This window comes from Stigmatopora nigra, chromosome 20, assembly GCF_051989575.1.
Source record: "Stigmatopora nigra isolate UIUO_SnigA chromosome 20, RoL_Snig_1.1, whole genome shotgun sequence".
NCBI classification, from domain to species: Eukaryota; Metazoa; Chordata; class Actinopteri; order Syngnathiformes; family Syngnathidae; genus Stigmatopora; species Stigmatopora nigra.
In genome coordinates, this window is record NC_135527.1 from 1,702,312 (window position 1) to 1,728,797 (window position 26,486).

Sequence of the window (26,486 nt, forward strand, 5' to 3'; positions counted from 1 at the left end):
GCACTTGGAAGGGCGTGGTCGGCCGAGTAACTTGGGGCACTTGAAAGGGTGTGGTCGGCCGAGTAACTTTGGGCACTTGGAAAGGCGTGGTCGTCCGAGGAGCTTGGACGGGCGAGGTCGGGCGAGGAGTTTGGACGGGCAAGGAGCTTAGACGGGCGAGGAGCTTGGATGGGCGAGGAGCTTGGATGGGCGAGGAGCTTGGACGGGTGAGAAGCTTGGACGGGCGAGGTCGGGCGAGAAGCTTGGACGGGCAAGGAGCTTCGACGGGCGAGGAGCTTGGATGGGCGAGGAGCTAGGACGGGCGAGAAGCTTGGACGGGCGAGAAGCTTGGACGGGCAAGGAGCTTCGACGGGCGAGGAGCTTGGATGGGCGAGGAGCTAGGACGGGCGAGAAGCTTGGACGGGCGAGGTCGGGCGAGGAGCTTGTCCAGGCACTCCTACCGCTTCGCTCTACGGCGTGTCGCTCGGCGCCTCCTCCGGGAGGATTGCACAGCACCCCCGCCATCACGTGGTGGCCCATAATGGGTGGCCAGCCTACTAGGAGTGAAATGCGGACCTAACTCTCCTACCAGCCGAGACTCCTCTCGGGCAAAGATGGCCTGTGGGCCCCACACCACGGTGTGTTCATTATAAAATCCCTAAACGATTTTGAGGGGTGTCTCATACACTCCAAGTAGCCGGGTGTCTTCGAGGTGGATGGTTGGCGTCGACGAGCGCGTCGGCCCGATGGTCGGATCGATCTGCTATGATCACGTCGCGTAGCCTGACGCGACCAGGGGAAGGTTTACCCAGATGCGGAGACGCCGAAGGAAAAGGGACGCTGTTCCGTTGCATTTGTTTCCATGGTTTAATTAACTGGCAAAAATATAACATAAACCACTTGGGCTTGAAACAACTTACTATGACAGAACTGAAACATGATATCCCACGATGCAGCGTGACAACGAGGAAAAAATCAGCGGAACAAATCAACGACGATCAACACAACCCATAATCCTTAAATAGCCAAGGAAAAGATAATCACATAATTGCAACAGCTGATAACAATAATGACATCACACCAGGAGGGCCAACCGAGCCACTCCTGACACTACTACCTGTGTAATAATACAGTGTGTAGGAGTGTAAAAAATGAGAACATGCCTCGATCTCCTCTTATTCTCACCTGGTCCAGTTTTTCTGCCTGAGACTTGAGTCTATACACATTTGTCTTCATTTCTCCATTTTCGTCCTCCAACTGCTGTATCCTATGATGGTAAAAAAAAAGCCAGTTAATTGCAATACGTGTGATTGATTTTAACACAAAAACATGGGCTGTGATATTATAATAACAAATAATTTATGAAGATAACCCTATGAGCAGGAGGCCGAGTCCGTTGGGGAGGTGTAAGGGATCTGGCCGCAAGTGAAGGAATTAAAATTTATGTATGAAGAAGTGCAGACCCGGAACATGGTTTTTAAGTCTTTATTTGCTGCCAGAGAGGTGGAATCAAATGTAAGGTGAAATAGAAATGGACAAATGGAACCAACATCAAAACACCTTAAAAAAAATCAGAACACCATTTAACTAAATGCCAAACAATCCACTGCTTGGACACACTTGGATTGAATTGGATAACTTCATTCATTACGTATTCGGGAAAAGTCATTGTCACAGTAGCAAGAGGGTGGGAATGCAGATACAGGAAAGACATTTTACACATAAATAGATAGAAAGAAACCAAGCCAGGTGGGGCCTAGTCGGAAAGGCTGCAGAACAACACAGCAAAATGCACAAAGTACAAAGCAAAGCAAAGTATATGGGATTATTAAGAATCATTAAATCAAATCATTAAGACAGAAAAGCAGCAAAAACACAAAACGAGCAAGAGCGGACGGAGCTACCACTACCGGCTGCCACTTGAGCGGCGCCATCTTGTTTGCAGTCGCAAAAATGAATATAGACTCAAGAAAAAGACCATGTAGAGTTGGATAAAACTGGAACCACACACAGGAAGTCTTCCACAAGATGGGAACTTCTGCAGACTCTGACCGAGGTTGAAAATATGCAGAGTCACTCTTCCAAGCTTACTCGCACAGTTCCTCTGTAGTCTAGAGCTGAAGAATCAACAGTAGCAGAGTAGAACCCCTGACTCCGTTTCCGGCTTGGTAGGGGACAGCTCTTCCATTTTATCCCTTAATGGTTGGTCTGAAGCGTCGCTTCTTCTCCCGGCACTTTCGTCGAGCTCTCAATTTCCTGAGGCATTGAGGTGTTGCTCCCTCTGCTGTGTATTGTTCATATGTGTATGACATGGCTGAATGGTTAAAAAATAGAAGTAGCAAAAAGAAGCCAGGCTAACAGAACAAAGAAAGTTGTAAAAACATTAAAGTAAAAACTATAAAGGACAAAGTAAGTAAAAAGGAATGTATTAAGAAATATTAAAATGTAATAAAAAAGATATGAAGGCGAAAAACAAACAAGAGTGGACAGAGCTACTGCCTCCGGCTGCCGCGTGAGGGCGGCATCTTTGACAAAAAAGTATGTACATGCAAAGGCCACCGCCCTTGCTTTTCCCGGATTCAGCCGATCGATCCTGTCTGTGTAACATGCGGCAAGCTAGCGATACTGCGGCGTCGGGGATTTGCGGGTGTAACCACGTTTCCGTGAAGACAAAAATGTTGCAGTTCCTGACAAAGCTGTTGGTAGTAAGCTGAAGTTCCAAATCATCCATTTTGTGGGTGATGGATCTGCCGTTGGTCAAGAATATACTCGGAAGCGGTGCTCTGTGCGGTTGTTTAGGGTTTCTTTCCCTTCTCCACCTCCGTCGTTCTCTGAGTGGGCTGACTATCCACGGAGGTTGGTCTCGAGATGTCCTCGGGGATATTGTAGGTTTGTTGGTAATTCGTTGTGATGAATATATCACATCTCCTACCGAGAGTAATTAAATCCTGGGGACTGCGGAAAAAGTTTCCCTCGCAGATGTTCGTAAATAACGATAAGATTGAGAAAACAAAACACCAAATTGGAGATTAAAGAGCCACTGCACCCGTGCGCGCCGCCATCTTGCAGAGATGGAAGAGACCTCAGATCAGTTCAAGGCAGAAACACAAAATTCAGCCATTTTCCAAACGTGGCCGGGGCAGGAAAATAAGGAAGGTCATCATGCCTCATCGTTGCTTGAGAAAGTGATGCACTGGAAAGGAACACCCATATCCACACGCAGATGTAGATACTTATGATGATCAAGCGACAAGCCTACCGTTAGGACTAGCTTGTTATTGTTTTTCCATTGCCTTTTCCCTCTGTTCTGATGTTCATTTCCCTACTCTGTTTGTCCCTCCTGCCAAGCTGTTGCGCTCGCGCGGCTGTGGGTCATTTAAAATTAGTTCCTGTTTTTTCTATTTAAAACCCCACTCATTATTGTGTCATTTGTTTGAATCGTCTGCTTCACTTCCCTTGTCATGTGACTGCGTGAGCTCATTCCTTGATTGCCCGTGTTTTCCCTCGTTAGGTTTAGTTTTGTGATCTGATTCCTAGGCCTTTGCTATTTTCTAGGATCACGCCTAAGTTATTAAAGTTTTGGTATGGGTATATATGGGTATGGGTAACTTTGCCCCGACGTCTCCCCAAAGACGTATCAGAACGATCCAACCAGCATGGACCCAGCTGAAAGCCAATGACGCTCGCGCCGACGCTGTCGCTGACGACAACAATCCAGTTCCCACTCCCCCGATTATTGGCCCCTTCTATCACTCCCTCTCTCCTGGCTACTCTGCCGACTAGGAGGTAGTCCTAGACTCGGCCCCTGTTGCTCACCGTGGCTATCTGAATTCGGACTTCGGCTGTTAATTTTCTCAACGAAGAGAGAAACCTCAGCCTCCATCACCTCTAGTTTAGCTATCTGGATTTGGACTCAGACTTTTCTGAATGCAAGGAAGGTCAAGAGCTAATTGATTTGTGGGCTGGAGATTCGGACTCTTACTGTGCATCCTTCAGCCGTGTGTAAGTGTCGAAGAACATGATGTCGGGGAAGTTTTAGAATACAGGTTTAAACAAACCCCACACAAACAATGTAATTTAACATACATGAATGTAATATAAGAAAACTGAAAAGTAAATATTCTGTCAATAAGGATATTATCTGCACCATAAGGCACAACTAAACGACTTTATAGCAAAAGCCAGTGATGCGTCTTATGATTGGTGCGCCTTTCATACTGACATTAGTTAATCATTAAATGAAATTCGCTTCAGCACAGCTCCATCTAGTTAATGTATAACACAACCACAACTAATATTCCATCTAGTGGATGTATAATACAGCCCCCTACTGCTACCTAATGGGATTATTATGGCTCAAAGTGAGCAGCTGTTCAAAGCATTAGCAATTTGTTTTTATCTTACCTGTTAAAAAGAAAATCTATCTCTCTGTTCCTGTCCCTCTCCATCTTGGAGTAAACATCAGAATGTCTCTTTGACTCTTCCTCGAGGTTCTGATCTCCCCTGGTCTCAATATCTTTCATTTGCTCCTCTAGTTCATGCACACTGCAAAAAAACAAATACAAATTATGTTGTGTGATGTTTCTAAAAAAAATACGTTGAGTAATAAGGTACTTATTAGTCCTGAAATTCTGATGAACTCTCAGTTCAGGGACAAAACTATATCTTATTAATCACAGATTTGTCAGCAGCACCAACATTAATCATAGTTTAGCAGAAGTCGGGGATTAAATAAAAGTCTTAGAATACTTTTGGCCCGGAACTTTGACATTAAAATAAAAGGCAATAAGTAAAATTATTTTCATTAAAAGTTGTATAAAAAGAGGACAAGCAAATTCACGGATGGTGTTTTTATGAAATCAGTAAAACTTACAAAAGAAAATTCACAGATGGTGTTTTTATTAAAACAGTAAAACTAACAAATTATAAACAATGGCTTGTAGGTACTGTACTTTGTTTGCAGTTATTTTATTTTAATGTCAAAGTTCCAGGCTAACAGTAAGACTTTTACATGCGATGTAATTTATCAAAGCTGGGGATTGAAATATAAGAAAAAAGAGACAATTGAAGGTGAACATTTATTAAGACATGTTACATTATTATTAGACATATTATTATTCCACTAAAGAGACCTGTCTTTAAATGGAGAGTGATGAGCGGTAGGGGAAATGAATGAGGTCTTTGATTTTTACGATAATTTGGACAACGCCCCGCTCCCGCTTGCCCTGCTCCTGCTCACCCCGGCTCCTGCTCCCCTACTACGGACAACTGCCGGAACAGCCACTCCCTCGTCACATCAAGGCCCGCCGGCGCGGACACCTGCCGGACAGGCCACTCCCACGCCTCGTCAAGGACGGGCGTGGATGACCACCGGGCCGGCCACTCCCACGCCACATACATGGCCGGTCGAGACGACCGCCAGACGGATTTTCGGAAGCCCACCATGCCCTCCCCACCTGGATATTTTTTCTGTTGTTACGGTTTTGGTCTGTGGTTTTTGGGACGTCTGGGATCCGTCCCTTAGAGGGGGGTACTGTTAGTTTTAGGTCGGTATTATTTCATTGTTTTCTCTCTGTGTTCTTATTTTCGCTTCCCGAATCTCTTTTGCTCCTGCTTTCTTGACGTTCCGCTCGCGCAGCTGCATGTCATTCAGAATTTGTTCCTAATTTGTCTGTTTGAACCCAAACAATTATTTTGCCATTGTCAGATTGTCTGCTTTGTTTTGTACCATAACAAGTTGCCAAGCTATGCTCCCTGTTCCATGTTCCTTGTTTCCCCATGTCTTCCCGTCACCTGTGATTCCGTTTTGATTTCTAAATCGTTGCTATTTTCTAAAGATCCTGCCTAAGTTTTTAAAGTTTTCATTCCAGTACTACTTCCCTCTCCTTGCCTGATTACCTGGGTCCTTGGGTCCTGCTCTGTGTTTCCTTGCCATGACGTCGACAAAAGACGAAACACTTAAAAATGTTGGGGTCCATCATGTTGATTGCAGCTGTTATTAAATCATTCATCATAGGGCATTCATCATCATAGGGCGCCGTTCAAAGCGGCTGCTTGTTGCAATAGCTCCCTAAACCCTCACTGGAATTCTGTGTTTGTACAGCTTTTTTACGGATTTTTATCCTTTATTTTATGTTTTTATTGTCTCCTAAGACTTTAGTTGTTACTTCACTTTATATATTATATTCGATACTTTAATGTTTTGGGACTTTACTTTCAAGACTCTACTCCAAGACTCAAGCTGTGCGAGAGGCAGTCTTTGATCTACTAGTTTAGTCCATCTTTTCAAATTCAAATTTCAAAATTTTGGAGACTATTTTTGACCCACCCAGCCATGCCTACGCTGCTTTACACGAGGGATCAACTGTTAGCGCTACGCAACACCGGGATTCCCCTGGACTTGGACCTCCCCGCTGAGTTAAAGAGGAAGAGAAGAGGATGCAGAGCCGGACGAAAATGTCAGGAGAAAAAGCGACGCTTCAGACCCAGCATTCCATCTATTATAATGGGGAACGTAAGATCTCTCCCCAACAAGATGGAAGAGCTAACGGCGCTGACCAAACAACAAGGACAATATCGGAGCGCCTGCATTATCTGCTTCACGGAGACCTGGCTGGATGAGCGAATACCAGACTCTCTAATCTCCTTGGATGGCTTTCAGCTGGTGAGGGCGGACAGGGACCCTGAGGAGAGCGGTAGGAAGAAAGGTGGGGGACTAGCTGTCTTTATTAACAGTAGATGGTGCAGTCCTGGGCATATTACTGTGAAGGAGCAATTTTCCACTCGAAATATCGAGCTAGTAGCTGTTAGCATCAGGCCGTTTTACATCCCCCGCGAGTTCTCGCACGTCATCATAATAACTGTGTATATACCTCCCTCGGCCGATGCGGCAGTGGCTCGTGAGCTCCTCCACACTACTCTGTCCCGGCTACAGACGTCACACCCCCAGTCTCTCCTTCTTATCTCCGGTGATTTTAACCATGCTCCCTTGACTTTGACTCTCCCCACCTTCACTCAGTATGTGAAGTGCTGCACCAGGGAACAAAAAACTCTGGACCTGCTGTATGCCAACACAAAGGAGGCATACAGCTCAGCCCCCCTTCCCCCACTGGGCCGCTCAGACCACAACCTGGTCCATCTGATCCCCACCTACATCCCTATGGTGAGGAAAATAAAACCTACCACGAGGATCATACAAAGATGGACCGAGGAGACCAGCATGGTACTGAGGGACTGTTTTGAGACAACCGACTGGGAGGTGCTGTGCAAACCACATGGGGAAGACATCGACAGCTTGACCCACTGCATCACAGATTACATCAACTTCTGTGTGGAGAACATCGTACCCTCCAAGAAGGTCCGTTGTTACTCCAACAATAAGCCGTGGGTCACCAGGGATCTAAGGGCCCTCCTGAACAAGAAGAAGAGGGCTTTTAGGTCTGGGGAGAAGGAGAGTCTCAAAACGGTCCAGAAGGAGCTGGAGAGAGGGATAAGGAGGGGAAAGACCAGCTACAGGAGAAGGCTAGAGAAGCAACTCCAAAGAGGCAACACCAAAGAGGTCTGGAGGAGCTTGAGGACCATCTCGGGCCATGGAGGCAACAGTGGGAGAGGCCCGGAGTCCGGAGACGGGGAGTGGGCCAACGAACTGAATCAGTTCTTTAACAGATTCAGCCCTGCCCCTGCTCCCCTGACCCCCCAGACCAGAAGCAACTCTACCCCCTCGTTCTCCTCTTCCTCCCCCTCTTCCTCCCCCTCTTCCACCGGTCTCTGCATCACTGTCGATCAGGTGACAAAACAACTAAAGAAGATCGAGGCAAGGAAGGCTACCGGTCCGGACGGCCTCAGCTCCAGACTACTGAGAGAGTGTGCGGATCAGCTTGGCACAGTGATTCTGCATATTTTCAACCTCAGCCTCAGTCTGCAGAAGGTCCCAACCTTGTGGAAAACTTCCTGCGTGGTCCCAGTCCCAAAGACTGCGAACCCCAGGGAGCCAAACCACTTAAGGCCGGTAGCACTAACCTCTCACGTGATCAAGACACTGGAGAGGATCATCCTCAACCACCTGAGCCCCCTGATGAATGCAGAGCTGGACCCTCTGCAGTTTGCCTATCGTCCAGGCATTGGTGTGGAAGATGCTACCACCTACCTGATGCACAGGTCTCTTTCACACCTGGAGAACTCGGGAAGCACGGTGAGAATGATGTTTTTTGACCTCTCCAGCGCATTCAACACCATTCAGCCGTTCCTTCTGAGAGGGAAACTGGAGGTGGCTGGAGTAAGGAACCACCTAGCTGCATGGATCATCGACTTCCTCACCAACAGACCACAATATGTGAGACTCCAGGACTGTACGTCTGATGTGGTAACTTGCAGCACGGGGGCCCCACAAGGCACAGTGCTTTCCCCACTCCTCTTCTCCCTCTACACGTCAGACTTTAAACATAATACAGACACCTGCCACCTCCAGAAATTCTCCGATGACACCGCCATTGTTGGACGAGTGACTGACGGGAACGACCTGGAGTACAGGGGAGTCATCACAGCCTTTGTCGACTGGTGTAGGCAAAACCACCTGCACATCAACACCAGTAAGACAAAGGAAATGGTCGTTGACTTTCGGAGGACACCTCAACAGACCACTCAGGTGAACATCCAGGGTAAAGACATTGAAATCGTGGAGAACTTGAAGTACCTGGGTGTTCACCTCAACAGCAAACTAGACTGGTCCACAAACATAGATGCCCTGTACAGAAGGGGCCAGAGCCGCCTCTACCTGTTGAGGAGCCTACGGTCCTTTGGTGTGTGCAGGTCACTGTTGAGGACCGTCTATGACACTGTGGTGGCATCTACTGTGTTTTATGCAGTGGTCTGTTGGGGAAGTGGGAGCACGGAGAGGGACAGGAACAGGCTGAACAAGCTGATCAGGAGGGCCAGCTCTGTTCTGGGCTGTCCTTTGGACTCTGTGGAGGAAGTGGGAGAGCTGAGGATGCTGACCAGGATGAGGTCCATCATGGACAGCACCTCCCACCCCCTGCACGAGTCGGTGGAGTCCCTTCGAAGCTCCTTTAGCAGTAGACTGCGGTACCCTCACTGCAGGAAGGAGCGCTTCCGCAGATCCTTCCTCCCATCAGCCGTCAGGCTCTTTAACTCAAAAAAGGCTGTGGGTTAGGACCTTCCGAATTTCGGATACAGTGTAGATGTGCTTGTATATATATGTATGTGTATGTATATATATATCTCACCAACACAGTTACCTATTTATATATTTATTCATGTATTTATTTATTAACTTACTATTAAGTACCCATTTGTGTATAATGCCTTTCCTATTCCTGCATCCTCACCCTCTTCCTATTGCAACAAAGAAATTTTCCCGATTACAGGATGAATAAAGTTATCCAATCCAATGTCATTAATATTAACTGAAGGTAGAGGAGGATAAACTTTAACCTAGCCCCAAAACAAAGTTATATACAGTGGTACATCTACACACGAGCAGCTCTACCGACGATATGCTCGAGATACGAGGAAAATTTAGAGCAAATAATTAGCTCCAGACACAAGAAAAAATTTGAGATGCGAGAAAGCCAGGTGGCCATGACATGAGAGGCTGTTTATCATTGTAGCGTACTCTTTTTTGCCGCATCTCTTTTTTGCTGCATCTCTCTTTTGCTGCATCTCTTTTTTGCAAAAAATATATCAATGATAGTCAGTGCATAATACAGAGTGAACAACAATGGATCCAAAGCAGAGTGGTGCAAAGAAAAGGCGAACGTTGACAATCAACATTAAGCGCAAAATAATTGAAAAATATGAGTGGTGTACGTGTCACCGAGCTTAGTCGGCAATACGAGAGGAATATGTCAACCATAAACACCATCCTGAAGCAAAAAGACACAATTAAGGAGAAGAGGCCTTCCAAAGGACGAACTATAATTTCCCGCCGGCGCAGTGACATTCATGACGAGCTGGAGAACCTTCTTTTATTGTGGATAACAGATAAACAGTTAGCAGGAGACAGCGTGACCGAGTCAACTATATGTCAAAAAGCCAGTGGAATTTACATGGATTTGATAACACCGAAAGGATCTGAAAAGGGGGAGCCTTCAATACCTTCAGAACCCTTGAAAGCGAATCATGGCTGGTTTGAATTTTTTTTTTAAAAGATCTGGAATACACTCGGTAATCAGACACGGGGAACAAGCAAGATCCAATTCGAAAGCCGTGGTGGAATTTATCAAGACATTTGCTTCGATTATCCCCCAACAAGTGTTAAACTTCGAAGAAACTGGTCTTTTTTGGAAGATGCCCAGGTGGACATTCATCGTGGAATAGGAAAAGGGACTACCAGGGCATAAACCTATGAAGGACCGCTTAACTCCAGCTTTGTGTGCCAATGCCAGCAGTGACTGTAAAATTAAGCCGCTGCTGCTGTACAATGCGGAGAACCCACATGCTTTCAAGAGACAAAACATCTTGAAAGAAAACCTACTTGGATTACACGTCATTTATTAACAGGATAGGTTAATTTGTGCTTTGGTCCGGCCGTCAAAACGTATTTGACAGAAAAGCCTGATAATGAAATGTCTCCTGATCACCCTCCTGGTCTCGAAGACGAAATTGTGGATAAATATGAATTCATCAAGGTCCTCTATTTGAACATTTGTTGCAGGAACTCAGTAACGAGGAGGAGGTGCAAGAGGGGGATCGCTGGCTACAAAGGATATGAAAGACATCCTAGCCAAGTGGCAAAAGTTTTCTGATTTTGTAGAGAAGAGGCACCTCGACAATCTGGCAAGTGGTCGCAACGAGCAAGCCTTGTGATACGTACTCTACTCTCATATTTTTGATTAATTTTGCGCTTAATATTGATTGTCAACGTTCGCCTTTTCTTTGCAAAACTCTTCATTCTACTTGTTTGCTTTCTCCGTGTTGGCTGGCCATCTACAATGGGCCACCACGTGGCGGCTGGTGTGCTGTGCCGTCCTCCCGGAGGAGGCGGCGAGCGCCGCGTCGCAGGGAGAAGCGGAAGGAGGGCCTGGATGCTCGAGCCCCTGAACAAGATCTTTGCTCGACCTCGCCCCTCCAAGTTCCTCGCTCGACCTCGCCCGTCCAAGTTTCTCGCTTGACCTCGCCCGTCCAAGATCCTCGCTCGTCCTCGCCCGTCCAGACGCCTCGCCAAGTTCCTGCCTGCCTAGTTGCTGCCCATCTAGTTCGTGCCTGCCTAGTTCCTGCCTGCCTAGTTCCTGCCCACCTAGTTCCTGCCCACCTAGTTCCGGCCCGCCTAGTTCCTGCCCGCCTAGTTCCTGCCCGCCTAGTTGCTGCCCACCTGGTTCCTGCCCGCCTAGTTCCTGCCCGCCTAGTTCCTGCCCGCCTAGTTCCTGCCCGCCTAGTTCCTGCCCGCCTAGTTCCTGGCCACCTAGATCCTGCCCGCCTAGTTCCTGCCCGCCTAGTTCGTGTCTGCCTAGTTCCACCCGGTTTCAGCCAGCCCGGTTTCAGCCTGCCCAGTTCCTGGGGGCCCGGTTACCGCCTGCCCAGCTCTTGCCCGCCAAGCTCTTGCCTGCCTGTAAAGGCAGAGAAGCTGGAATCAATCTGTTGACTACTTCCTGAGTTTGTAATTAAACACCAATTAGTTCTATTATCATTGTCGGATCGTCTCCTGCAAACTCCTACATATTCCTGGATATCACTGCGTAGGTTCATGAGCCATGCAGCCACGCTACCTTCCTCCTCGATACCACGCGTTCTCCTGTTTTCGGTTTGGTTTCATTTTCCGTTTCACAAGTCCTTGTTTTTAAGATCCATTCTAAGTTATTAAGGTTGTTGCTTTGAAGATAATTGCCTCTCCTCATCCTGCCTACCCGCAAATGGGTCAAAATCCATTCCTGATCGCGCCACGACGACGCGACGCGATCATAGCAGTTGTGGCCAAAAGTTTATATACACTTGTGAAGAACGTAATGCCAAGGCTCTCTTGAGTTTCCAGTTATTTCTACAACTCTGATATTTCTCTGATAAAGTGATTGGAACAGAAACTTTTATGTCACAAAAAACATTCATGAAGTTTGGTTATTTTATGTTCGGGGTCATTGTCCTGTTGGAACTCCCAACTCAGGCCAAGACCCAAGCTTCAGCCTGATGACTTTAGGTTATCTTGAAGAATATGAAGTTAATCCTCCTTCTTCATTATCCCATTTACTCTCTGTAAAGCACCTGTTTTTTTTGGCACCATAACAGTATAATACTACCACCACCGTGCTTACCGGTAGCCATTGTGTACTTGGGGTTAAAGGCCTCACCTTTCTCCTCCAAACATATTGCTGGGCTTTGTGGCCAAACAGCTCGATTTTCGTTTCAGCTGACCACAGAACTTTCCTCCAGAAGGTCTTATCTTTGTCCATATGGTCATCAGCAAACTTCAGTCAAGCCTTAAGGTGCCGCTTTTGGGGCGAGGGCTTCCTTCTTGCACAACTGCCTCTCAGTTCATGGAGATGCAAAACACGCTTGTCTGTGGACACTGACACATGTGTTCCAGCAGCTTCTAATTCTTGGCAGATCTGCTTTTTGGTGATTCTCGGTTGAATCTTTACCCTCCTGACCAATTTTCTCTCAGCAGCAGGTGATAGCTAGAGTTTTCTTCCTGATCTTGGCAGTGACAAAACGGTGCAATGCACTTTATACTTACAAACAATTGTTTGTATTGTTGCTCTTGGGACCTGCAGCTGCTTTGAAATGGCTCAAAGTGACTTTCCTGACTTGTTCAAGTAAAGGATTTGCTTTTTCAAATCCATGCTGAGATCCTTTGACTTTCCCATTGTAGCTTTTGTGGGCATTTGCATCCAATGAGCCCTATTGAAATGGCCTCAGAGAGAAGTCACCAGCTGTGGTCACTCATAATCACTCACAAGAAGTTAAGAGGCCATGCTATGAAGCTCATTTCACTGACACATCTTTCTAAGTCACCAAAATTGCTAATTGCGTGTTTCTGTATGTATATTTTAGACCCAGCGGATTTGATCACTTCTTCCGTTAACCCATAATAAAGTCATAAAAGAACCAAACTTCATGAATGTTTTTGGTGACAAAAAAACTATCAGAGAAAAATCTGAGTTGCGGGAATAACCGGAAACTCAAGAGAGCCATGAAATTATGTTCTTCACAAGTGTATGTAAACTTTTTATCACAACTGTAAGTGTGAGCATAAATAGTTGTCCGTCTCCTAGTCCGCTACGATTGGCTGGCCACCAATTCAGAAACTCCTCTGGCTGGTGCATTGGCTGGTATTGGCTCCCACCCAAATTTTTTGTGAGCATAAGCAGTTTGGAAAATGAGTGAATGAATAAATTAATAGCCCATTCTAAACATTTCAAGTGAATTTTCAGTGTTACTGAACCTACCGATGGACAAGTTGTGTATTTTCCAGTTTTAGTTTAGACTTGAGATCTGCATTCACCAAACTGTCGTTCTCCAGTTCAGTCACCTTCTTTTCAAGATAACTTACCTGAAAAACATGTTTTTGTGTTACACTAAATAACCATAAATGCATGGGGCTATAGTAGTAGTAAAAACTAAACAAACACACATTCAACAAAAGTGTGTGTAAATTGTCATAGGCGCGCTTGTGTATCATCCTTATCATTTGAAAAAAGAAAATATAAGTACAGTGGGGCAAATAATTATTTAGTCAAGTGCAAGTTCTCTTACTTGAAAAGATTAGAGAAAAAAATACATATATATATATGTCTCTCTCTCTCTCTCTCTCTCTCTCTCTCTCTCTCTCTCTCTCTCTCTCTCTCTCTCTCTCTCTCTCTCTCTCTCTCTCTCTCTCTCTCTCTCTCTCTCTCTCTCTCTCTCGATCGATCGATCGATCGATCGATCGATCGATCGATCGATCGATCGATCGATCGATCGATCGATCGATCGATCGATCGATCGATCGATCGATCGATCGATCGATCTATCTATCTATCTATCTATCTATCTATCTATCTATCTATCTATCTATCTATCTATCTATCTATCTATCTATCTATCTATCTATCTATCTATCTATCTATCTATCTATCTATCTATCTATCTATCTATCTATCTATCTATCTATCTATCTATCTATCTATCTATCTATCTATCTATCTATCTATCTATCTATCTATCTATCTATCTATCTATCTATCTATCTATCTATCTATCTATCTATCTATCTATCTATCTATCTATCTATCTATCTATCTATCTATCTATCTATCTATCTATCTATCTATCTATCTATCTATCTATCTATCTATCTATCTATCTATCTATCTATCTATCTATCTATCTATCTATCTATCTATCTATCTATCTATCTATCTATCTATCTATCTATCTATCTATCTATCTATCTATCTATCTATCTATCTATCTATCTATCTATCTATCTATCTATCTATCTATCTATCTATCTATCTATCTATCTATCTATCTATCTATCTATCTATCTATCTATCTATCTATCTATCTATCTATCTATCTATCTATCTATCTATCTATCTATCTATCTATCTATCTATCTATCTATCTATCTATCTATCTATCTATCTATCTATCTATCTATCTATCTATCTATCTATCTATCTATCTATCTATCTATCTATCTATCTATCTATCTATCTATCTATCTATCTATCTATCTATCTATCTATCTATCTATCTATCTATCTATCTATCTATCTATCTATCTATCTATCTATCTATCTATCTATCTATCTATCTATATATATATATATATATATATATATATATATATATATATATATATATATATATATATATATATATATATATATATATATATATATATATATATATATATATATATATATATATATATATATATATATATATATATATATATATATATAGTTGCCGCTAGCGTATGTTATGCTATCTGCTAGTGTATGTTATGCTAACTGCTAGCATATGTTAAGATTGGCCCTAACGTGTACTTTTAAAGAGAGCACGAGTAAAACTCAGTATGATAATGCTTTATTGAGGTCAAAGGTACACTCTGATAAAAAAGAGTTTGGCATTCAACATGCTCTGCTCCACTGTCAGTCAGAGTTGTGAATTCTGGGAACTTGATTCCAGGTTTGGTGAAAGCTCGGAAAACAGTGCTGGCCGACACTTGAGCCCAGTCATCCACAATCCATTGTAACTCGCGACATGCATCACTCCCAAGCCTTGGATTCTCCTTGCTGTTATATTGGCATCGACAATTCATTCCAAATCGTCACGTAACTCGTGCGATGTTGCCTGCCCAGGCTACAATGTTGGCTATCCGTTAGCAAAGCTGTTAAATTGTGTTCGATCCGTGGCTTCAGTCCATTTTCCAAGCGTTCACACCCGCATTGTGTTGTCATTCGCATTGCGCATTTGACGAAAATACCGTATTGAACTCAAGCGAAGCGCACACGCAAATAAAACACAAATACAAACTTTGATATGGACGTAAGAGCCGCATGAAAACGGGCAAAGAGCCACATGCGGCTCGCGAGCCGCGGGTTGGCCACCCCTGGGCTAGGGCCATATAAAAATTTAGTTTAGTGCACAGACAAAACCACCGACCGATTGGACACCGACCATTTCAGGGTGGGGATGCTGCTAGCTGATTTTATTGTAAAGACAGCATTAATCCAAGTTCAACTGTTCTCATGCTTTAAAAAACGACCAAAATCTTGCTGTCTGTCTACTGGATGTGCAACAGGAAAGCCTGGATCACGAAAGCCTTCACATAGGACTGGTTCTTCAACTGTCATCCCGAACACGAAACTGTACTTGGCTGAAATGGGACTGCCCTTCAAGGTCTGGATTGAGAAGGAGGACTTGGACTAAAACTCCCATTAACCTGTTTTTTATTTATTTATATCAAGTAGTGAGTATTGCGAGAGCAGTATTTAAAGAATGTACAATTTTTTATATATCGATTGTATTTAGATATTAATACATTACAGTCTTTTCATGTACCTACAAATGTAATATTTAATGAATAAACTTGAAAACTGTACTTGTAAAATTTGTGGGGGTGATCCTATTTCGTGGCTTTTCAATTATCGAAGCCATGTCTGGTCTACATTATCTGCGAAAATCGAGGGAATAGTTTACTGGTAATATGTGCAGGTTGTCCCGTGAGAGTTCACCACAGTGTCATACAAACAAAGAAAAATAATGATTTTAGTGGAGGGTATTTTGTAAAATTATTTACCTTCTTTGTAATGTTTAGTTCACAAGAGTCAATACTCTCTGTGAATATCTCCGCTGTGCTGCTCTCTTGACTTGAATCAAAGACGTTGTGGTTGGCTTGAAACAGTTGGCTACAGGAGGACAGACGTGTTAGAAATATCTTAATATTGTTTTAACTTTAAGAGAACTTGTTGCGAGCAAACTTTTCTCCATTTCACTTTTGAGGAGTCAAGATGTTAAATCAAACTTACGGATATCAACATATGATGGAGATTTAATTCCAAATACAAAACCTCAATGCCACTAAAAGAACTTTGAAGATAGAGAGCAGCTTTGCACATTCAGCATAAAAACACATACACTCACTGTAAGTAAATCAGTCTGAATTGTGATCTGAAAAAACCCAAGCACATGTTAACTTGTGTAAAACCTACACAACTGATGTATTGTACAAATCAATAGCAGCTTTCCAAAAATATTGGAACAGGCCATTCATTCACCCTGAATTAGTGCCCAGCCTATTGTAGGACACAAGGAGACCATACCTACATTAACGCATATACGTAAACGCATATACGTATACGCGTACACGTATACGCGTACACGTATACGCGTACACGTATACGCGTACACGTATACGCGTACACGTATACGCGTACACGTATACGCGTACACGTATACGCGTACACGTATACGCGTACACGTATACGCGTACACGTATACGCGTACACGTATACGCGTACACGTATACGCGTACACGTATACGCGTACACGTATACGCGTACACGTATACGCGTACACGTATACGCGTACACGTATACGCGTACACGTATACGCGTACACGTATACGCGTACACGTATACGCGTACACGTATACGCGTACACGTATACGCGTACACGTATACGCGTACACGTATACGCGTACACGTATACGCGTACACGTATACGCGTACACGTATACGCGTACACGTATACGCGTACACGTATACGCGTACACGTATACGCGTACACGTATACGCGTACACGTATACGCGTACACGTATACGCGTACACGTATACGCGTACACGTATACGCGTACACATATATATATATATATATATATATATATATATATATATATATATATATATATATATTTATATATATATATATATATATATTTATATATATATATATATATATATTTATATATATATATATATATATATATATATATATATATATATATATATATATATGTATATATATATATATATATATATATATATATATATATATATATATATATATATATATATATATATATATATATATATATATATATATATATATATATATATATATATATATATATATATATATATATATATATATATATATAGATAGATAGATAGATAGATAGATAGATAGATAGATAGATAGATAGATAGATAGATAGATAGATAGATAGATAGATAGATAGATAGATAGATAGATAGATAGATAGATAGATAGATAGATAGATAGATAGATAGATAGATAGATAGATAGATAGATAGATAGATAGATAGATAGATAGATAGATAGATAGATAGATAGATAGATAGATAGATAGATAGATAGATAGATAGATAGATAGATAGATAGATAGATAGATAGATAGATAGATAGATAGATAGATAGATAGATAGATAGATAGATAGATAGATAGATAGATAGATAGATAGATAGATAGATAGATAGATAGATAGATAGATAGATAGATAGATAGATAGATAGATAGATAGATAGATAGATAGATAGATAGATAGATAGATAGATAGATAGATAGATAGATAGATAGATAGATAGATAGATAGATAGATAGATAGATAGATAGATAGATAGATAGATAGATAGATAGATAGATAGATAGATAGATAGATAGATAGATAGATAGATAGATAGATAGATAGATAGATAGATAGATAGATAGATAGATATATATATATATATATATATATATATATATATATATATATATATATATATATATATATATATATATATATATATATATATATATATATATATAGATAGATATATATAGATATATATATAGATATATATATAGATATATATATAGATATATATATAGATATATATATATATATATATATATATATATATATATATATATATATATATATATATATATATATATATATATATATATATATATATATATATATATATATATATATATATATATATATATATATATATATATGTATACTCATCACTCATCATTAAAGTATAAAGTACAAAGTAAAGTCAAAAGGAATGTATTAAGAAATATTAAAATGTAATTTTAAAAAAAGATAGATGGCCTGTAAAACACGAAAAACAAAGAGTGGACAGAGCTACTGCCACCGGCTTCCGCGTGACGGCGCCATCTTGGGAAAAAATACATTTCTGTGCAATTAAGCCAGCTAGCTCACTAGCTAGGCCCGAGTGTTATCTTAACTTTACTTTAATAGAACATTTAGGTCTGTTAGTTTATTTTACAGACATTGAGCTGGGCATTGTACGTCCTGACTATTTAATCTATTTGGAATCCAGTTGTTTTTTTGGCTTTGGAAAGCAAATCGTACTCCTAGATAAACTTTTCTTGTAATTCCTTTTAGATTTATATATGCCATAAGCACATTGTATTTAGGGAATTTGAACAACAATTTAAATGGTAACTATCAATAACCTTCCAGGCGACCAAAAGACCGGCGACCAAAAGACCTACTACCAAATGACCGAGTACCTATACATATATGGGTGTGTAAAAAGAAAATGCCATATAACTCACTGTCCGAATGCTGTGCTGGATATATTTCTGTTAGGGCTGAAACACAAGAAAAGAGAAAATGTGCGTTAAATTAAATTAATTCATGGTTTTATGATTTCAGGAAAATAAAATTATTCACAAAATTGTGCTGCAGCACTCTTTTTCTCTTAGAGTAGTCCCTCTTTATAGTTGTGTGTGAAAGGATGTGTATTTGCACATGTGAGAGTGTTTTGGGGATCTGGCAAAGCTCGCTCTTTAAGTCTCACAGGGTAATAATCTACTGCTGAGGCTGCTGGCCACAAATTTGTTCTTCTTACGGAATTGGTGGCAGTTGAGGAAGTAGATCGATAGTGGACACCGAGAGCAAGTGATGCTATCAAACTATCGTATTTATTCGAGTATTAAAACTAAATGTTAACATTATAAGAAAATGTTTCACTTTTTTTCAGCTCACGCCTAAGATTGCACCAGTACTGGTAAATGGCAAATGCTGAACACATGTCACTATGACAAAACATTTATTCAAAAGATATGTTACGGAAACCTGGTAAAACAAACTATTATGAATATGAACAAAATTCTTAAAGGGAATTTTCAATTTTAAATCCTTAAAGTCTAATTTATCATCATAATATTTAAAAACGTTCAAAGTCTGATTCATCATCATCTGATTCACCAAACAATGAATTCCAATCTTCTTGAGCAAGGATAGCATTCCCTGGGTGGACACTTTTCCATGGAGATTTTTTTTTTTAAATTTACCATACGAACTTTATTCAATTTTTTTGGTACAAAATGTTGCACTTTATACTCGAATAAATACAGTAGTTAGAGAAGTCAACGATTCATTTTTGCCCACTGACCACAGAAGTAGTGGTTGGGTATACGGAGGATGCAGGCCAACTGGAATGCTGTTTTTGTGGTCACTGTGGCAAAAATGAAATCATTAATCATAGCTAGAACAGGGATGTCAGCAAAAAAAATTCTTCCAAACTACCCAGGGGGCAGGAAAAACTCATAGCATTGTTACCCCATAGCATGTGATAACAAATGGTCAAATCACCTCCAAACTGAAAGCAAAATAGAAAGAAGTATAGGAGGGTGATCGAATCTGGGATACAATGTAGCCTGATAGGCAGTCGGTGGATATAAACACCCACATACACACGTCAATATTTTGGCAGCGCCAGACAGCAACTATTGTCCACGACGTGTCTGTCGGGATAAAATCCGGCTGAAAATATTCCGTTGGGTGAGGCAAAAACCCATAAATCTCTATTTGTTCTCACACCGTGCCAGGATGCTGGGATAGATTAGTGATATTGGGGTGTTCACTCGATTACCCTTGTATCTTCCTTAATTCAATAAACCTACTCTGTATGTTTTGGGGATATGGGAGAAAAACCCACGCAAGCCCAAGAAATACATGCAAACTGCACAAAGTGACGACCGGCTGAGATTGAACCCATTCCCCCAGAACAGTGAGGCCAATGTGTTAAACACTTTCCATCGTGAAACATAGTGGATGTTTTGAAGTCTAATTTTGTTTCAGCATACAAAGAATGTAATCACTTATGTAGACATGTACTTACATGCACATAAGTATAATAACAATTTCGGAAATGCAAATTCTAAAGTGCTCGTCTGTATTGGTATTGTGTGTGTGTGTGTGTGTGTGTGCGCGCGTGTGTGTGTGTGTGCGTGTGTGTGTTTGTGTGCACGTGTGTCTGTGTGCATGTACTTAACCTGCTCGCCTTGATGTTTCGAAGACGTGCATCCAAATCATTTAGCAGGTTCACTTTCTTGCAGCACTGAGAACAGTTGATATCCAGCAGTTCACTCGAATACAGCTGCGGCAATTTCCGATTTGCATGTCCTCCACTGGGTTACAAAGATAATTATCCACACATTGCAAAAAGAGCAAATGGACAAATTCCCTACTCTCTGGAAATTTGGTTGATGAGAATGCGCTAAAATGAGTTTATTGGCACAAGTCTGTTATTGCACACGCAATTCACATTTTACACTTTAACTGGTAAATTGTTGGGAATTTATTATTTTTCAAATCCAGTCCCGCTGAGCCACTTAGACATGTACAACGGAAGATGTAAATGTGTTTTAATGATGGAACTGTTTTGATGTTCTAATGCAGAGTTTGATGTACCGTATTTACTCGCATATAAGCCGCACCCTGAAAGTTGCCTTGAAGTGTTTGAATTTTACAAATGCTTACGTATAAGCCGCCCCCTGATTCTCAATTTTTACCTCGATGGTCATGGTTTTAATAGGGAGTACAAATGTGTTACTTTAAAGTTGAAATCTTGAGAAAAATCATCATAAGTGGGATTTCTGAGATAATTTATGAATCAAAAACACTTTATTAGGGTAAATATCATAAGGAAGTTAATATGCCAGTTGTTTAGCATTTTATTTTTATGTCTATTTTGAAATAAATTTCTGTATCGGCATTCGCTTGCATCGTGACGTCACGGCAAACACATGGGCGCCATTTTGTAGTGACGTCATTGTTGTTGTTTTGTAAGAGGTGTTTTTTTGCGAGGCGTGTTTTTATGCTCATATAAGCCATAACCTCAATTCAGGCATCATTTGTTTGTCTGTCAAAAGCAGCTTATTACCAAGTAAATACAGTACTCCCTTTGTGGATGATTATATTGAGATGTTTATTAAAAATGCGGTTTCATGAATATAAGCAGAACAGAAATAGGAAATACATATACAATATAATTGAAACAGTTAAATACACTGTACATGAATCACCTAGATACTATATTTTTTAATGAGCAGATACCCTGGAGTGGAAGAATACGCCATCCTGTGATCCTTCACCACTTCATGGTTTCAACATTTGCGGCTTCAGTACATCATGTTTATTTTTTATCTTGAGTATAAAAAAAAGTTAATAGAAATGTCAAAATCTACACTAAAACTCGTAAGCGGAAGACAGGAGATGAAAAATGGCGGTGAAAAATGGCAGGGCAACGGTTCATATTCGGCGCTGAAATGGGTGGCACTCATCGCAGAAGCAAAATTTCATCGTAGAAGAAGAATGATGCGATGGTAATACAAACCGCGTCATGCCTTTTCTTCGGATTACATTACATGCTTTTCGCCTTAATCTACAAGTTCGACCGTCCTCATACTATAAAAAAACAGGAACAAAGCCTTGCTGCCTGTCTACTGGATAAGCAACAGGAAAGACTAGATCACAAAAGACTTCACAGAGGACTGGTTCTGTTAGGAGCAGCCTTCTGCTGTTTTGCCCACTCTCGTTTGTCCCTCCTGCTATGCCGTTCATAATTAGTGCATGATTTGCGTATTTAAACACCAGTGAATTTAGTGTCATTGTTTGATTGTCTGCGTTGATTCCCTTGCCATGCAGCCAGGCTACCTAGCTCCTCGATTCCACTTGTTCTCCCTGGTCTGGTTTGTTTTTGTGTTTCGTTTCACAAGTCCTTGTTGTTTTGTACGGTCCCTTCTAATTTATTAAAGTTTTTGGTATGAGCAAAAATTGCCTCATCCTCACCTGCTTCCCCGCGACTGGGTCCTAATCCTTCCTACCTCGCCGCGACGTCTCCCGTGGACGTAACAGGTTCTTAAACTGTTTCGTTCCGAATGCGAAGCTGTACCTTGCTGAAAGGGGGCTGCACTTCAAGGTCTGGACTATGCAGGAGGACCTGGACTCAAACTCCCATTAACTTGTTTTTTATTTACTTATATAACGCAGAGAGGAAATATTTTCACTGTGAGTAAAGTATTTAAAGTATTTACAATTTTCTAATATATAAATTGTATTTAGATATTACATTCACTGTCTTCATATGCTTACGGCTGTAATATTTAATAAATACACTTTCGACAATTGTACTTGTGTTCTTGTATTTCCGTATAGGTGCGAAAAAATGTGGTACGAAAGTAATATTAGGGGTGATCTGACTTTGCGTTTTTCCAATTATTGTGGATTACTGTACTAGCTAATCAACAGGACATATGAAATAGGGAACTTATAATAATGTTAACCAAAATAATTATTAGTGCATTTACATTTTAATATAGGGAAGTGTTTTGTTCAGAACTGTGTTTTAAAATCAATCAATCAACTATATTTGTACAGCAGATTTGAAAGAACTATGAGTGAAGCCAAAGTACACAATTACAGTTTTAAAAAAAAAGATTAAAATCTACATTCCTGCCGAAAATACTTTTAGTGTATTCATTTGAGCCACCAACCTTGATGGAAAGGAGTATTCCAAATTTGAATAGCATTTGACCTTGGAGTTTTTATCATGGTTTGGGCTGCTTGGAGAGAAATCTGCATCCTTCCCTTCCCCATAGTCTTCAAATTTTTCCTCCCTGGGGATAAAAGACAGAAACACATTTGAAAACCAGTGTTTGATAAATGATTGGTTTGATTCACTGAGAACTTCAAAGGTGTAGAGAGAAAAAAGACATATCGGTATAATAGGGTAATTTCAAATGGTGAATTCCTGTTTCAAAAATTAAGAAATGTGATTGCAGTATTCAATAAGGTTTTCCAACTGTTGGGTTTATTCTGTCTTACTGTTATACATATAGTTGTATTAATTCATTTCTTTGTTAAATCATTCTCTTATTATTCTCAAAGTGTTGCGAGGTCACCAATAACTGCCAAGTCATCTGTAACCTGGACTGCCTGTTCCAGGATGTTTATACAAACAATTCACCCAATCTGGGTCTTCGAGATTCGGTGGTCCCTTTTGTAACGAGGCCAGGGTCATTTGGCCAATAACAAGAATGTTGCTTCGGTCATTTACAACATAGTGGCTATACCTCGTGACGCACTTCGGGTTTTTCTTTATGTAATTGTTATATGATTCTTAGGTCAAGGGAAGGCATAATTTTTCTAATCCAAATGTTGTTAGGTCTAGTCTCCTGCCTTGTTATTGGTAAAATACTTTGATTGTTATTGTAGTTCCAGATGTTGTTTTTACTCATACGTGATGAAATGATCAACAACTCTGTAAATTGTTTTGATTCATGGCAATAAGAGTCATACGAAAATGTCTATTCGAGGAGACGCTCCGAGGTTGTAAGGGAAACCCTGGCTTGTTGAATCTCCCCTCTGAGGTTTTTATCCGTGATCCATTCTATTTAATTAAATGTCAATAATTGAATAAGATGTCTGCCTGCAGTTATTGATAATTACGAACGAGGGTAATTATTAATGAACCTAACACCAACCAAGCAGAAAATATGGGAACAAACAATAAAAAACATGTTGCCCCACCACTGGCATTTATTATGAATAAATTATGAGACTGTGAGGCAGGCCATTTAATGAATCACAAAGAGCGTCCGTTGTCAATCTGGCTCCAAATTTCTCTAATTGCTTTTGTTAATCAGCTTTGTGTGATAGATATACATGGCGTGGACCATTGAAATATCACCAAAGATTTTCATTTGGATTGATTTTCAGACTCTGCTTGATGGCAAGCCGCAGTGTACCCATATTCAAGCAAGATTTCATCAGCCGAACATGCTTTCATACATATCCAAATGTAAACAAAATGCTCAAAAACAAGGGAACAACACTTCTCGTTTTGCTGGTTCTCCTGCAACAGGTAGAAAACGCCTATGGCCGTTCCATATGCATACTCTGAGGGATTGGAGAAATGCTGAAACCGTGCCTAAACAGTGCATCCAAAGCTGGCAGCTTTGAGCCCCTTTTCACTTGGACATTGGAGAGGTCGATACCATCCTCTGTCCATCCTTCCCAATCCTCTGCATGTTTTTCACTGATGTCTTGATCCCATCTACGTTACTCCTTACAGAGATCTTTTAATCACAGTGTGGTATGCTGGAAGCAAGGCAGCAGACAAAAAGGCCATGCAGAAAGTGATTAACACTGCCCAGAAGATTGTCGGCTGCTCTCTACCCTCACTGGAAGACATTGCCAGCCCTCGTTACCTCAGCAGAGCCAGGAACATCATCCATACTATACCCATACCACCCTGGTCACAATCTGTTCCTCTGGCAGGACAGTTTTTCTACATCCATCAGAACTCTAAACTTGCGGTAACACAACACAATCCCTTCTGTATAAATACTTCGGGGTGAGGTAATATGAAAAGACATTGGGCGGTGTTCTGCCTCCCACTGGCTGACTGAAGGTAAGTGGAAGACAGTGAGAGGTAAGTGATCCGCTCGGGGGGTGATGCGATGTATACATAACGGCAGAATGTAAAATTACGAGTCCGAAATTATAACTTCTTTGGGTCTTTTGCCTTGAAAACGCACCTAATGGAGAAGCACTGCCAATTTCGTCATACCCAGTTTCTGAGTGTGATGACAATGAGGCTTTTGTTGTTGCTGATGACGACAAAGTCTATGTCCGATTATTATTATTAAGAGAAGTTTAGTGGGCAGGATGACAAGAGCCAATATGCAAAGGGCTTCGTAAATGGAATTTGCAACTCCCAAGATTCCCCTTCTTGTTATTGCCTTGTCTGGCAGCTTGATGCTATATGTGAAAGTATCTGTTTCTCTATCCCATTGCATGCCGAGCCCCCTCTCAACACCTCAACAGGTGGAGTTTCAGAGCTGAGATCCAGATTCTTTGTTTCTGCAGCTCTTTCTTCTTCCGGGATAGCCGTGAGGAATTTTCCATTGTGGCTTGTCCACTTCGCCAAAATAAATCCTCCACTGGCATACAAAGTGCAAAGGTTATTGTCCAAGGTCACTGCATTCTTGTGTAGGCACACTCTTCAATCATTTGTCTCGATAAAATTGCAAAGGACTGTTTGGACAGCATCTTGGGATGCAGTGTCTTTGTGATCCTCAGCAGAAATGGTTCTTTGGCATTGGCAGCTTGGCGTTCTTGGGTGGCAATCCGATGCTGTGGTGGCCGTTTTCAAAAGTTGTTGTCTTCTCCACCAACTCCATGAATTGATTGTGTTCTTGGGACATCTCCACATCTGGCAGTCCTCATTGCAACTGTTTATGATGTGCCACGGCTCCATTGCACTCGCACAGTTATCTCCAATAAGTATGCCGACGTCTGCTTCTATTTCTGGCAGGCGCACTTCACTGAGGTCGGGCCACTTCCGGATTTCTGATTGCTTGGGAATATTCTTGGAGTGCACAGGAATGTTACAGTGGGTGTAGACCTTGGAGAGCACAATGAACTTGCTTTCTTCCAACAAACAAACCTCCAAGACCAAAATCATGTAACTGTTCATGGGTTTCAGTCCTCCAGGCCGATCATGATTCATTGTGCTCAAAAGAATTTCTTTTGGTTTCCCTTTAATGTTCAGCTTTTTCCACAGAGCTTCAGTGAAGAATATGGGTGTGCTCCCCAGGTCCATGGCGGTTTATTCATGTTTGTCACTCTTCATTGACTTTATTTTCATCGGTACTATTGACAGCACACATTGACTTTTCTCCGGCCCCAGTAAGAAAAGTAGCTTCTTAAGTGACAGTAACTTGAGGGCGTGT

At 41.4% G+C, this 26,486-nt stretch overlaps 1 protein-coding gene across 1 annotated transcript; it reads right to left on the reverse strand.

Moving 5' to 3' along the window:
• Positions 1-827: 827 nt before the first annotated feature.
• Positions 828-26,356, reverse strand: LOC144213935 (rab11 family-interacting protein 4A-like). Its single transcript, XM_077742660.1, has 9 exons — positions 25,965-26,356; positions 23,244-23,366; positions 20,742-20,876; positions 19,017-19,052; positions 16,220-16,328; positions 13,377-13,480; positions 4,384-4,524; positions 1,165-1,246; positions 828-995 (listed from the first exon to the last, which is right to left on the reverse strand). The coding sequence occupies exons 1-9, from the start codon at positions 26,354-26,356 to the stop codon at positions 978-980; spliced, it is 1,140 nt and encodes a 379-aa protein (XP_077598786.1). The 3' UTR covers positions 828-977.
• Positions 26,357-26,486: the final 130 nt, after the last annotated feature.